At 44.9% G+C, this 13,956-nt stretch overlaps 1 protein-coding gene across 1 annotated transcript; it reads left to right on the top strand.

The window, feature by feature from the left end:
- The first annotated feature begins 12,603 nt into the window (after positions 1–12,603).
- On the top strand, positions 12,604–13,545 carry LOC135992602 (olfactory receptor 12D1-like). The gene has a single exon (XM_065641890.1). It carries the CDS (start codon positions 12,604–12,606, stop codon positions 13,543–13,545), a length of 942 nt encoding a protein of 313 aa, XP_065497962.1.
- The last annotated feature ends 411 nt before the right edge of the window (positions 13,546–13,956 follow it).

The raw sequence follows: 13,956 nt of genomic DNA, 5'->3' as shown, positions 1-13,956 counted from the left end.
CCTCCTGCTTCCCCTGTACGACTTCTTGCACACCAAGACTGAGCGTTCTAGCAGTCTAAGAAAAAGGTTTTTCAATATCTCCCAGCTCTTGTTCACTTGTGTATCTCTGAGTGCAGTTTCTCAAGAGATCCCATGCACAAGTGCCCCAAACAACTGAAAGTTTTCCTTCCTGAGGTTTAGGGTCCTGACTCTACTTTTCACTTGTCCTATATCTCTCAAGATGGAGAATCCCTCCAGGCCATGATTGCTGCAGCCAGGCCTACCCGCAGTCTTGAACACCTTAGATAAGTTCTTCCACATTAGTAGACAACAGACCAAGCAGTGCCTCTCCTCTGGATGAACTCTCCATCACCCGTAATAATAACTTGTCCTCAATAGACTCGAGTAGTTTCCCGGACTGCTTGCAGTTTGCTGTGCTGCTTTGGCACCAGATGTCTGGGTGGTTGAAGTTCTCTATCAGCATCAGGGCTTTGTGAGTGTGGTACTTTCTCCAGTGGGTCACCATAGACACACAAGAGAGTGGGAAGGTTCAAGACTGCATAGAGCCACTTCTCCAGAGATGTGGCAAAGTTCAGTGGCAGAGAAGGGCCATTGTGGGTTGGAGGGAAGTTGCCTGCAACCAGGAATGAGGACCACAAGGTCCTCAAATATGCTTATCAGGCTCTGCCACAGCTAGTCTTTTTCTTCCCATGAGCCCAGAGAACAAAGGGGTCAGGCAGGTCTCTTTCAAGTAACCTCTCCATGGGATCTTCATAGCTATGTCCCTTGATGACTTGGCCAGGCCCTCGTGTTTCTTCCAGCCAGGGGTCTGGGTTCAGCTTGGAAAGTGGAGAACCTGTGGGAAACGAGCAAGTCAGCACATAAGAGGATGACCAAAGACATGCCCATGTCCATCTCTGAAAGAGACCCACACCCAAATTGACCTGTTTTGCTCAGTAATTTCATCCCAGAGGCCAGAGGCCTGCATGGCCTGATTTTGAGGAGAGATGAAGGGCAAGGAGCCAGAAGCTCATGGCTGTTTTTCTTGGTCACACATGGGGTGACCCATTCCATACATTTCAGACTACAAAGGGACATTGGATCAGACTTGCAGAGCACCTGGGACTCATCATGATGTGGAAGAGTTGGGAAAAACCCCGAGCTCCAGGCAAACGTGAGCCATCATGCTGTGGACTCCAGTGGACAAAGTGCCCCAGCCTCAGGCATCTCAGAGATACCAGAGTCATAGCCTCATTCTTCCAAAAGTTCTGCTTTCATCAAAGGCATTTCCACACCTTTTAGAATCGTTCCTGAATCAACTGCTGCTTCTATGCAGTCGGGTGCTGCTGCTTCTATGCAGTCTGGTGCTGCTGCCAAATTCCAAGGCATTGCCATTCGATTGCTGTTCAAGGGCTCTTGAGACACTATGCTCTCTTGAATAATGATGGTTAGAAGGGACTGCTGGAGGTCCTCTGGGGCGATCTCCTGCTCTGAGCAGACAAAGCTTCCCACTTAGCTCAGGAAGCTCTGAGCCTTGTCCTGTTGACTTCTGAACTCTGCCACCGTTGGAAAGGTCACTGTCTCTAGGACAGCACATCCAGGGCTGCACTGTGCCTCTCGTGGGCCACCAGGAGATGGCCGTGAGCACTGTTTAGCAGTTACCGAGTAAGGTCTGGGGAGATGAGATGAATAGATTTTTTCATGCGGTCAGTACAATGACATCTCAGGGATGCCCACTTCTCTTTCTCATTCTCAGTCCGGTTGTTTCATCCCACTTTTAAAACCCACCCATATCATGGTTTGATCGGAATGAGGTAAGAGGCCTGAATGTGCTCCATGAAGGCCACAGGGGCTGGATGTGTGAATGCCACCTCGTCCGCATTAGACTTTCATGCCATTGACTAGAAGCCCCTTCTGGGCAGAAGGTCTGACAGGAAGAAGAGGGAAAGTCTGTACACGCAGAAGTTTCACTGTAAATCCTTGAAGGAGCCTTTACTCCTAATCCTGGTATCTACTTGCCATCCACCTCCAGACCTCACCCCATAACCCTGGGATCTCCTGGAGAGAGGTAGTGGCAGAGGACCAGGCAGAACGTGAGGACTGGAGCACATGATGCATACGGTAAGGCTGACGGCACTAGGGTGGTGTAGCCTAGTGGAGATGAGCAAGGTGGGGAGCAGGAGATGGATGTAACTGCAAAAAAGCAGGAGGTCAGAAGCTGTTATCAGGGAATTTGGTCTGCTCAGAGCAGTAGGTTGGAGCAGAGGACCTCCAGACATCCATTCCAATTGTTGTAATTCTCAGGTATGCTGAATCAAAGAATCATTTTGATTGGAAGAGAGTCTCAGGATAACCAAGTCCAGCTGTTAACCTAACACTGTCACATGAGTCCTTGAGCAGCCAGCAAAAGGCCATGCCTTGGAAGACAGCAACAGTTCAAGATCACGTAGAAGCACCAGTGGTTTCTAGAGGTATCTGGTGGTTTCTGGTATCGCTGGTGCACCTGAGGCCAGGACAACATGTCCACTGAAAGTCACAGCAGGGTGACTCATGTTTGCCGGGAGTTCAGGGTTTTTCCCAGGTGCTCTGGGAGGCTGATCCAATGTCCCTTTGTAGTCTGAAATGCATGGAATGGGCCATGCCATTCCTGACCCAAGAAAAATGGCCATGAGCATTTGGCTCCTTGCCCTGCACCTCTCCTCATAAGCAGCCCATGCAAGCCTCTGGGCTCTGGGGTTTCCTTGCCGAGCAAAACAGGTCCCTTTGGGTGTGGGTCTCTTTCAGGAAAGGACAAGGGCATCTCTTTGATCACAAAACCTGGATGTGGTAGAGCCTGATGAGCGTGAACAAGGTCCTCGTGGCTGTCACTCCAGCCCACAAGGGACTTCCCGCCAGCCCACAACAGTCTTTCCTTGCTGTTCAGCTTTGCCACATCCCTGTAGAGGTGCATCTCTTCTCCTGTATGAGATTGCACAGTCTTGACATTCTGCTTCAACTTAGCCACAGTGTCCATTGCGTCTACAATGACCTGTGGGGAGAAATGTCTCTCAGGGTTAGATGGTGTGTCGGCACAGAAAACACTGGAGAATTGAATTGAGGTGTCCTTTAAAGCTGAACTTCACCGTGACTGGTGGTTGTCCTCACCATCAGAAGGCAATGTGACAATCCATATCACAAAAAACCACATAACATCTACCTGAGTACTAGCCTTAGACCTCGGACGTAAATTGCCTCATAAAGCTGCGACACAGATTAATTACTTTGGTGTCCAGCAGTATGAAACAGGAGCACAACATTTGGGATGAAAGAGCAAGTAATTAACCACCAGCGAGGACTCATCAAGTGACAGCTACTATAAGTTGAGATGCTTCATGAGTAAGGAATGCTTGCAGCCACACAGGGCTCTAGGACACAGCATAAAAGCCTGTGCTGCTCCAGGCTCTGCATCCTCCTCTCTTGCCTCCCTTCTAAGAGATCATAACAAATACTTGAGTAGCAATGGTGTTATGAATATAGAGCTTCGCAATAGGATACCAGTGTATTACATGGCCTTAAATACAGCAAGCCATACAATAACACACATTTGCAGTTATTTTTAGGCGTCTTATTTTTTTTACCCCCTTTGTCCACTTTATTCTGGAAATTGTAGATTTCTTTTGGTTGATGTCTGCTGGTCATCTGAAGCACTCTCCATGAGGGTGTGGGAACTCCATGTAAGACACAGGTGAAAAATTAGGTGATGTGAATTCAAGACTGAGGCATTTGACACTCAATCAACTCTGTAAAGCCTGGGTTTGCATCCTGAAAAATCTAGGAAGACAAGTCAAGCAAGTGGAAGAAGTTGTACCAGTGCAGCTGGGAAACATCACAGAGGAGCCATTAATATTCTCCCGTTGCAAAGAGGGTTGAGTTGAGCCCCAACTCCCTGAGCGTGCACCATGTACAGCAGGATCTCATCCTGCTGCTGGTCTGTCACGAGTTGTGTGGCTTTCTCATTTCTGTGAATTCTCTCCTTCTCTCATCCGTGTGAATGCAAATGTCTTTATCTGTGTGTGGTGACCTGGCTTTGGGCAGCTGCCAGGCTCCCACCCAGCCACTCTCTCACTCCCCCTCCTCAACAGGACAGACAGGACAGGGGAGAAAAGAAGATGAAAAGCTTCCAACTCAGGGAGATCACTTTCAAATTGGCATCACGGGCGATTCAGACTGACCCTAATAAATGCTCAAGGTATGTTACTTTAACATAATCCTAAAATGATTTTTGCCCTGCTCTATGTCTGCATTTCCTTAAGTACAAGTGGTTGTTATAGTTTTTGCTCGTTTGTCAAAAAAACAAAAACCAAACAAATAAATCCTCCAGCTTGGTTTCTTTTGCAACAGCTGTGAACGCTTGCTCCATCCTCCTCCTCTGAGCCTCAAGGGTTCCTGGGCTCCGCCTGCCTCTTCAGAGCATTCCTCCAGTGTGTGGTGCATGTGTGTGTGTGCCTGTGCATGGCTGAAGGGATTTTTCATCAGCCACACAGTTATATTCTCTAAAGCATCTCTCTGCCTCTTTGCATGGTGAAAGTGCATGAGATAATTAAGAGTTCTTTCTTTTCAGATGTTCATGCTCTGTCTGAGCATGCAATAGACACGGTTATGAAAGCCACAGCTGAAATTGAATTGAATCAGGCCAGGGATGCCAAAGACAGCAAGCAAGGCTTCTGTAAGTACATAGGTGACAAAAGGCAGACTAGGGAAAATGTGGCCCATTGCTGAATGAGTTGGGGAACCTGGTGACACAGGACACAGAAAAGGTTGATGTACTGAATGCCGCCTTGGCCTTGGTCTTTACTAGCAAGACCAGGCTTCAGGAATCCCAGGCCCTAGAGATCAGGGGGAGAGTCTGGGGCATGGACAGCATATCCTTGGTGAAAGAAGATCACGTCAGGGAATACCGGACATACATAAGTCCATGAACCCTGACGGGATGCTCCCATGAGTGCTGAGGGAGCTGGCCGATGGCATCATGAGCCACACTCCATAATCTTTGAATGCTCACTGTGACTGGGAGAGATGTCTGAGGAAGGAAGGAATGGAAATGTTACTCCTGCCTTTGAAAAGGAGAAGAAGGAGGACATGGAGAACTACAGGCTGCCCAGCTTCACCTTGGTCCCTGGGAAGGTGACGGAGCAACTCATGCTGTGAACCTTTTCCAAGCTGTTGTGGTTTAACCCCAGCGAGTGATCAAAACCATGACAGCCGCTCACTCAGTCCACCTGTCCCCCCTCTCCAAGCAGGGGAGAGAAGCAAAAGGGAAGGCGGAAACTCATGGATTGACATAAAACCAGTTTAATAAAATAACAAAATAAACTAGTATACTCCTACAGCTACTAATTATAATGTGTCTAAAATAAAAATAAAATGGAAATCCTCTGTGAGTTGTTCTTCAGCTGATTCTTCAGTGAATAGAAATGAAGGACCCTCTAGCCAGAGGAAGACTCCGTGCTGATGCCCTTTATCTTGCTGTTGGAAGGGAAGGCAGCCTGTGCATGACAAAGTGTTGTTTCTGCACAGCTTCAAAGCACAAGCATGTGAGTTACTTACACCTGCTGGCATACTTTGTGGAGAAGTCATATCTGGCCCATTAAGAACCACATTTCATCAAGAAAGAAGACTCGAGAGAGAAGAAGAAGAAGGAAAAAAAGCATTAGTGATATAGAACTCCAAGCAAATCCCAGCCTAACATAGTAATTCCTGAATGTCGTGCAACTGTGACGTACTTTATGAAGAACTGACATCGCTTTAAAATGCGCCAAGAAAATGATAAATTACAAGCACCTCCAGACTCCAATCATCACGTAGAAAGTAGTTATCAAGACAACTGGGATGGCACTGGGAAGTGCCTCTGGTTTTCTGTCTTTTATAGAGGCATTCTTGGACTCGTATTCAATTACAGGTGTAGCCATATGGTTTAGACCCTATGGAGTGTCCCAGCTGGGCTCTAAGTATCATCACAGAAGGATAAGGGATTATCTTAAGTTCTGGGTCACGTCCATCATCCTAGGATACCTTATCTTGTCAAGACTTGCACTACAGATCTGCGTTTAGGCTGAAGACAGGTGAGTTTGGAGGTCTTGTTGTGGAGTTGAGTACAAACTGTGATGCTTTCACTAAGCAGAAAGAAAGACTGGAAATCCTCTTTTTTCTCTTTAGTGTTTATACGTGATAACAAGTCATAAATTGGGACTTAGCCATTGGCCGAAAAGGTATCTATATCGATCAAGTGTCACCTATAAGAGAAGTTTGGCATCCATGTTCCTGACTGCTTCACTATGGATTAGTTTAGCATGGTATGAAGAACTTAATTCAGCTCTTCTATCCATTTATCGTGATCCTGTCATTTAGTTTTCTCATCTTTTTTACGATTTCTTTTTTTCTTTTACAAAGTGGTAGGCAATGCATGTGTTCTACCTTGCACATACTCTTAACTGCATGATGGTTTGGGAATCAATTCTACATTCTAACTGGAATATCTCTCTTCTGAAAGACTGGTGGAATAGAGAGAGTTCTTTCCCCTCAGCCCTACAATCATAGCACTACTTTTTGGTAAATAGATAGAGTATCCAGTTGCAATCTGTTTATCCTGTTTCTGAGTTTTTTTAGCTTTACCTTGTATACCTAACCACATGCAAAATTACGATTTTTGTTGATACCATCTTTCACTAACAACTGCACCCTGTACTATTTGTTAAAATCTGGAAATATTTTAATTTCTCAAGTAAATTACTTTCTCTCCTTTCACCTCCTTTCTCCTTCTCTCCCCCTTACCTCTCTTCTCCTCTCTTAGCAGTCTGTTCTCTCAGGTCTTACCAGTGAAGTTCAAGTCTCAGCACTCAATCTCACCTCTAGGGCCTGTCTGTCAGGCTCAGCTATTTTCAGCGGCATGCAGCCCCTCTGGATCCCACTGCTAGTGGGATTCTAAGTGGCAAAGGACCAGAAAGACCTGGCCCACTGTTCACAAATGGCCTGTGTACCTATCGCATGCATATAACCCACCCACCTTCATCCTCTCAACCCTGATTTTCTCTCTCTTGACAGGAACAGGATTACCCCATCTCTTCCAGTTGCTGATGTAATGACATAGACAGTGGGATCGAGTGCACCCTCAACACGTTTGCAGATGACACCAAGCTGAGGGGTGCACTTGACATGCCTGAGGGACGGGATGCCATCCAGAGGGACCTGGACAAGCTTGAGAAGTGGGCCCATGTGAACCTCATGAGGTTCAACAAGGCCAAGTGCAAGATCCTGCATCTGGGTTGCAGAAACCCCTGGCTTCGCTACAGGCTGGGGATGAAGGCATTGAGAGCAGCCCTGAGGAAAAGGACTTGGGGGTGCTGGGGTATGAAAGATGATACATGAAACAGCAATGTGCACTTGCAGCCCAGAAGACCAATCGTATCTTGGGTTGCATCAAAAGCAGTGTGGCCAGCAGGTCAAAGGAGGTGACTGTGCCCCTTTGCTTTGCTCTGGTGAGACCCCCCTGCAGTCCTGCATCCAGCTCTGGACCCCTCAGCACAGAAAAGTTGTGGACGTGTTGGAGAGGGGCCAGAGGAGCCACAGAAATGATCCGAGGGATGGAGCACCTCTCCTATGAGGAAAGGCTGAGAGACTTTGGATTGTCCAGCCTGGAGAAGAGAAGGCTCCAGGGAGATCTTATTGTGGTCTTTCAGTACCTAAAGGGCCGATAAGAAAGATGGGGACAGACTTTTTAGCAGGACCCATTGCAATAGGACAAGGGGTGATGGTTTCAAACTAGAGGAGGAGAGATTCAGGCTGGACACAGGAAAGAAATTATTTACAGTGAGGGTGGTGAGAGCCTGGCCCAGGTTGGCCAGAGAGGTGGTGGATGAACCATCCCTGGAGACATCCCAGGCCAGGCTGGACGGGGCTCTGAGCAACCTGAGCTGGTGCAGATGTCCCTGCTCATGACAGGGGTGGCACTGGGGGAGCCAGGAAGGGCCCTTCAACCCAAACTCTTCTGTGATTCTATGATTCCATGCTGGCAGACATGAAGACATCCGTGTAGGTTTGGAGGGGGCACTTGTGCCTTTACCTCTTGCTCCCTTGGACTCTCAGCACTGTCAGTGTTTTGGGGTACTGCAGTGCCTCTTTGAAGCTCTGTGTGCTGGTTTGACTGAAAATGAGTTAATTTTCTTCATGCAGTTAGAAACCTTTCTTTTTCAGAGCTCACACAGTCGTTGTTTGAATTTAGTTTGAGAACAAGAGAAATCACCCCAGCACAGAGTTATAGTTTTTAATTGCTCTGGTCTGTGAGCCAAGGACATTCTGAGCTCTGCCCCCAGGTGTGAGGTGACTAGTAAGGCAGGCATATGCCATCCTGCCATTTTGCAGAGGCATCTGGCTCTTTCTGCCTTTTTTCTCTTTTCTCTCTATGGGATTGGCTCTTCTGGACCAGGTTGCTACTTCCTGGGACTGGCTGCTCAGTGTGGATGGAGTTTGTGAGGAATTACATTGAGTATCTTTTATTTTATATTCTATTTCTATTTTATATACATATATTTGTTAGTAGTGTATTAGTATTTTGCTATTTTATTAAGCTGTGTTCATCTCAATCCAAGTTTCTCCTTTCCCTTTGGATTCTGTCCCATATTTAGGGGGTGAAGGCGAGGGGAATGAGCAAGCGGTTATTTGGTTATATTGCTAGTTCAGGTTAAACCAGGACAGCTGGCTAGTGGACTTGGAAAATTTGTCTCTGTTTTTGTGGGCAGAGCACACCATATATATAGAGAGATACATATATACACATATATATCTATATGTATCTCTCTCTATATATACAAAATCTTAGTCTAATGTAAGAATCATTATTGTTCCAGATCTAATTATTACAGAAAAGGAAATTATCTATGCAGAAAAGGTTTCCATAATATGATACCATACCATACCATACCACACCATGCCATACCATATAACATAATATAATATAATGTAACATAATATTATGTAACATAATATAATATAACATAATATCATATCATATCATATCATATCATATCAAACAATAATATACCCACACTTCTTAGTGTTTGATCCTTTTTCTGGGGCTATGGTCACCCTCACACTGTCCTGCTGAGTCCTCAGGTCAGTGGTGTAACTCTGCTGTTGTGGGTGAGTGTGTTACAGCACGTGGTCAGCATCTGGAATCCTTCTCCAGGAGGAGTGATATTGATACTGTTAGTTCCTTCCTCCCTGTAGGATGCACCTGGAGCAATTTCTGCATGTTTGGAAACATGCTTTTAAGTGTTGCTCTTTATTCACTCATCTGCAACGCCATGTTACATCTAGATCTTCTGTATGTGTTCTGCTTTGTTTGTCCAGATAGGTCTGAGTTTCTTTATCTGACCATTGGTGAGAACTTTATTGCTCTCTAGTCTCACATGTCAAACCTGTACCTGATGTCTTATCATCCCATGCCTGTGTTTTCCTCTACCCTTTAATGAGTCTATGTACTCTCTGGATCTCATGCCCACACTCATGACTTGATGAGCATGGTCACTTCATAAACAGGGACACAGACAAGCAGAGATGTCATGCTTTCTTCACCTTGGTCTACAACACCAAAGACAGGCTCTGGGGGACCCAGAGAACCATGCATTGGGCAAGAAATGGACTGACAGGTCGGGCTCAAAGGGTTCTAGTAAACAGGGGTTTGTCGGGCTGGTGAGCAGCCACTAGAGGGTTCTGCAGGGATTCGTCTTAGGGCCAGATGTCTTCATAAACAACTTAAATGCAGGGCTTAACGGAATGTTAAGTAAGTTCACCAATGACACAAAATTGGGAGAAGATGATTTTTTGGTTTTTTTGGAAGCAGGGCTGAGGCTGGGTTGGTTGGCTTGGTTAGTTTTGGGAAGGTTTTGTTATGATTTGGTCTCTGTGGGCTGCTTTATTTCCACTCTTCTGCTTTTCAGGTGCTCATCTACACATTATGTTGCTGTGCAATTCACCATTGATTCAGAAATCTCAGGAGACTGATCAAAGCAATAGGAAATGTAATTCCCACATGATGTTGTTGATATTTTGCACTTTCTGGACATAGAAAAAAAGACTTTCCCCTCCTCTAACTAGGTCATCAGAGATTTCTGGTAGCATTTGCAAAGTTTCCTCCTTGCAGCCTACCCAGATAACTACAAGCCCCTGAGCACTCATACTAGTCATTGTCATCACAGCTGCAGTAGTGACCTCTCAACTACAAGAATGCCAAGGAGATACCACAGAAATAAGGAGAGTAGAAATACTCTTAACTCCACAAAATACATTGTTTTGTCCTCAGCTTTGCTTTCTGGCTCTCAATCAGAGGGCCCTACTGCCATGAGAAAAGTGCTGATTGACAGTGAGGTGAGGTTTGTGCAGAATTATCTTTTTCTATATTATGCAATTTATATAGCTGGAAAAATAGGAAAACTTCAGCATGAAAAATCTTGTCTTTGCATTTGTGTTTCAGTTAGAGTAAAAATAAAATAAGAATAACAAGAAAATTGTAAATAAAAAAGAAGACGTTTGGGAGAACTATTTTCTTTTGACTGGATGTGTTCATCAGTTAATCAGAGAAAATATTAGTCAGCATCTGGGAAACAGAAGAGAAGTGTTAGAAAGAGAAGACAAAAATGTTTAGAAAGAAGAGAGGAAAGGGATTAGACCAGCTGTGGTTGACTGAGAAAAACAGGCAGGACCAGAGGAGGTTGTGGAACACACCTTAATGAAATGCTGTCTTTCTGCAGATGCATTTCAATGAGGAGGGCTTTGGTGCCTAAAGGCGACAAATCACATGTAAGAAACTGAAGCATTGGTATTGCACAGAGAATGGCACCTCTAACTCTTCCAGTGCAGGTGACAGACTAAAATGTTAATAAGGCTGTAATATTATCAAATCTAAAGTTTCCAACAGAGCTTGTTCAAAGATCAGAGTAAAAGTATTTTCAGAGAAATATGGTCAGTGGCCGCGTAAGTGTATAAATTACTTTTAGGTTACGTGCTCATGTTCTTTTATTGTGAAATCAGTTTAGAAGTTCTCTGTTTGTTTCCTGTTTTCGTGCTGAAAAACTAAGCTAAGGAAGTATGAGAAAAAGAGTGATTGGGTTGGAGACCTCTCATAATGGTTTTCAAAAATCACCTATTTTGAATAGAGGTATATAGCACGACAGAACGGACAAGAAAGACGGTGAGGTATATCTATATATGTGTTCTAACCTCTTTACAAGACATATTTCACAAGTAATTATTTTTTCATTAGTTGGATTCATCAATCTTAATCATCACTGCATTGAATGTACAGAGAAAACTACTCATCCTGTAAGATTTGCAGTCTCTATTGTAAGCTAGAAATAGCTGTGCCTGCCGGCTCTAGTAAAATAATGTCAGGAGTTTGTTCTTTGTTCTGTATGGTTGGGAATTACCCAGAGCCACAAACAAACTTACCTGAAAGAGAGAAAAAGTGAAAGCAAGTATGTACTCCTTTGCATTTCAGAAGACTAATGACGCTGACAGAACTGACCGTGTGGTCTCAGTGGGGCAGTATGACCGGCTTTCAGTGGGATGAGCCCATTTCTCTGGAACTTGCACCAGGCAACTCGTCTCCTGCCAGTTCAGTCTTGCTCCATCACAGTATTGCGGGAGATGAGATGTTGCCTTTTGTCTCATTTGTCTGCTGCTGAGCAACCAAGAGACATTCTTTAGCAAAACCAGTTTGTGATCACAAGCTCAGGCAGCCTCTTCCTTTATTCTCATCAGCAGCCAGAAGAAATGCTGATGATTGTACGGTACCTTGGAGCACCTTCTGCTGGCTGTTGATACAAAATTGGCAATTGTACAATTTTTCAGATGGAAGAACTGTCTGGAAGAGATGGTAACCATTACAAATGTGAAAGTTGAGATTGGCTTAATGAAATGTAGGCACAATAGTGGAAAGGAAGCTTTAGGAGTGATTCACATGATGAGTTAGAAGCTTTATTGATGAGATCACGAGTTGTAGCAGGAAGTTAGAGATGACCACAAATGAAATATGAATGTGGCTGAAGGTGCGGATGTAGTCCTGTTTTACATCTTACATCTTCTGCTCTTATGCATAGGTGGAAGGCTTTATTTTAAGATTTCCTTGTTTCTAGACAGGAAGTAAGAGAAGATTACATTAAAGTTATTTTTGTCCACGTTAGTTTCTTTTCTGTTTGATTACGTCTGATGTTTTGTAATGCTCTTGCTGCTCACAACTGTGGAACCTCTCATGCTGCTTCTGCTGTTATGTATAGGTGGAAGGCTTTATTTTAATATTTTCTCCTCTGTAATATTTTACTCTTTTCTTGGTTCTAGACAGAAAGTAGAACTACATGAAAGTTACTTTTGTCCATGTTAATTTCTGAAGTTTGTATGCACGTTTTACTTTTGTCCATGTTAATTTTTGAAGTTTGTATGCACCTTTTGTGTTTGGTTACATGTGTTTCGTTTTCCTCTTTTCTGCATTTGTCTGTATTAAAATTGCAGACAAACAAATCAGTTTTTTAATGCTCTTGCTGCTCACAACTGTGGAACCTTGACATTTTGCTTTTGCTTCATAGTGTTCTAGCAATGCTGAACCAGACAGAGCTCAGCGAGTTCATCCTCTTGGGTCTCACTGATATCCAGGGCCTGCAGTACTTTTTCTTCGTCTTCCTCCTGTTGCTCTACTTGACCAGTCTTCTGGGAAATGGTGCCATTGTGACTATGGTGGTAGCTGAGGCCCGGCTTCACACACCAATGTACTTCTTCCTGGGGAACCTGTCCTGCCTGGACATTGTCTACTCCACAGTCACTGGTCCCAAGATGTTGAGTGGCCTTCTCTTTGGGCATCAGCCCATCTCTTTTGGTGGGTGCTTGGCCCAGCTCCACTTCTTCCACTTCCTGGGCAGTACTGAGGCTGTGCTCTTGGCCGCCATGGCCTACGATCGTTATGTGGCCATCTGCAATCCTTTGCGCTACACCCTCGTCATGAGCCCCTGGACTTGTCTGCTGCTGGCCGCGGCCAGCTGGTCCATTGGTTTTGTGCATGCCATGGTACACTCAGTCATGACCTCTCAACTGAGTTTCTGTGGCCATAACCACATTCATCACTTCTTCTGTGACATCAAGCCACTGTTGAATTTGGCTTGCAGTAGTACCAGCCTCAACATGACCCTCCTCAATGTCATTACCACATCCATTGTTCTAGGACCCTTTGCCTTCATAATCCTCTCCTACCTCTACATCATCTGCTTCATCTTCCATAAAGTCCAGTCCCAGGAAGGAAGATGGAAGCCCTTCTCCACCTGTGCCTCCCACCTCACTGTTGTGGCACTGTTGTACATACCAGTGCTCTACAATTATACACCACCCTCCTCAGGAAGCTCCCTTAAAAGGGATGTGCAAGTGTCTCTCCTGTACAGTGCTGTCACCCCAGCTCTGAACCCCTTGATCTACACTCTTAGAAACTGTGAGATGAGATCTGCCCTGAAAAAAATGGTAGGGGAAAAACTCATTCCTGGAGGAAGGTGACTAAAACAAGGACAAGGCTCAGAATGTGGTTACTCCACCTCTCCTATTTCTAAGGAGAGAGCTCAGAAGGACACTGTATTGCACGAGACATGAAAACGACTGATTATCTCATGTAGTTTAACACATTAAGAAGTTAATCGTGTAGATCTAAATGAAAGGGGAGATATTCAAGGGCTTGATGCTTCTTCCATCATATTTAGATGCCATATTTATGGTAGCCCATGTGGTCTCTGGCTTCCAATACAGACGCATTTGTGTCTCTTGCAGGACTTGAGGCAGAACTGACAGCCCCATGCAGGTGTCCTGGATGATCTAAGATAAGGCATGATTACTTGATGGCTCTGTTTAGGCAGCTGAATGACCCCCTGGTCATTCAGAGCTCCCGTAGAGCTGAAGAGAGTTGGCATGTGT

Source organism: Caloenas nicobarica, chromosome 10, assembly GCF_036013445.1.
Source record: "Caloenas nicobarica isolate bCalNic1 chromosome 10, bCalNic1.hap1, whole genome shotgun sequence".
Taxonomy (NCBI): domain Eukaryota; kingdom Metazoa; phylum Chordata; class Aves; order Columbiformes; family Columbidae; genus Caloenas; species Caloenas nicobarica.
Note: the sequence above shows the minus strand (reverse complement) of the source record. Positions and strands in the feature narration are given on the sequence as shown.

Bases quoted from the DNA above. Each gene is read 5' to 3' on its own strand.
- LOC135992602 (XM_065641890.1), top strand. From the start codon at position 12,604: ATGCTGAACCAGACAGAGCTCAGCGAGTTCATCCTCTTGGGTCTCACT.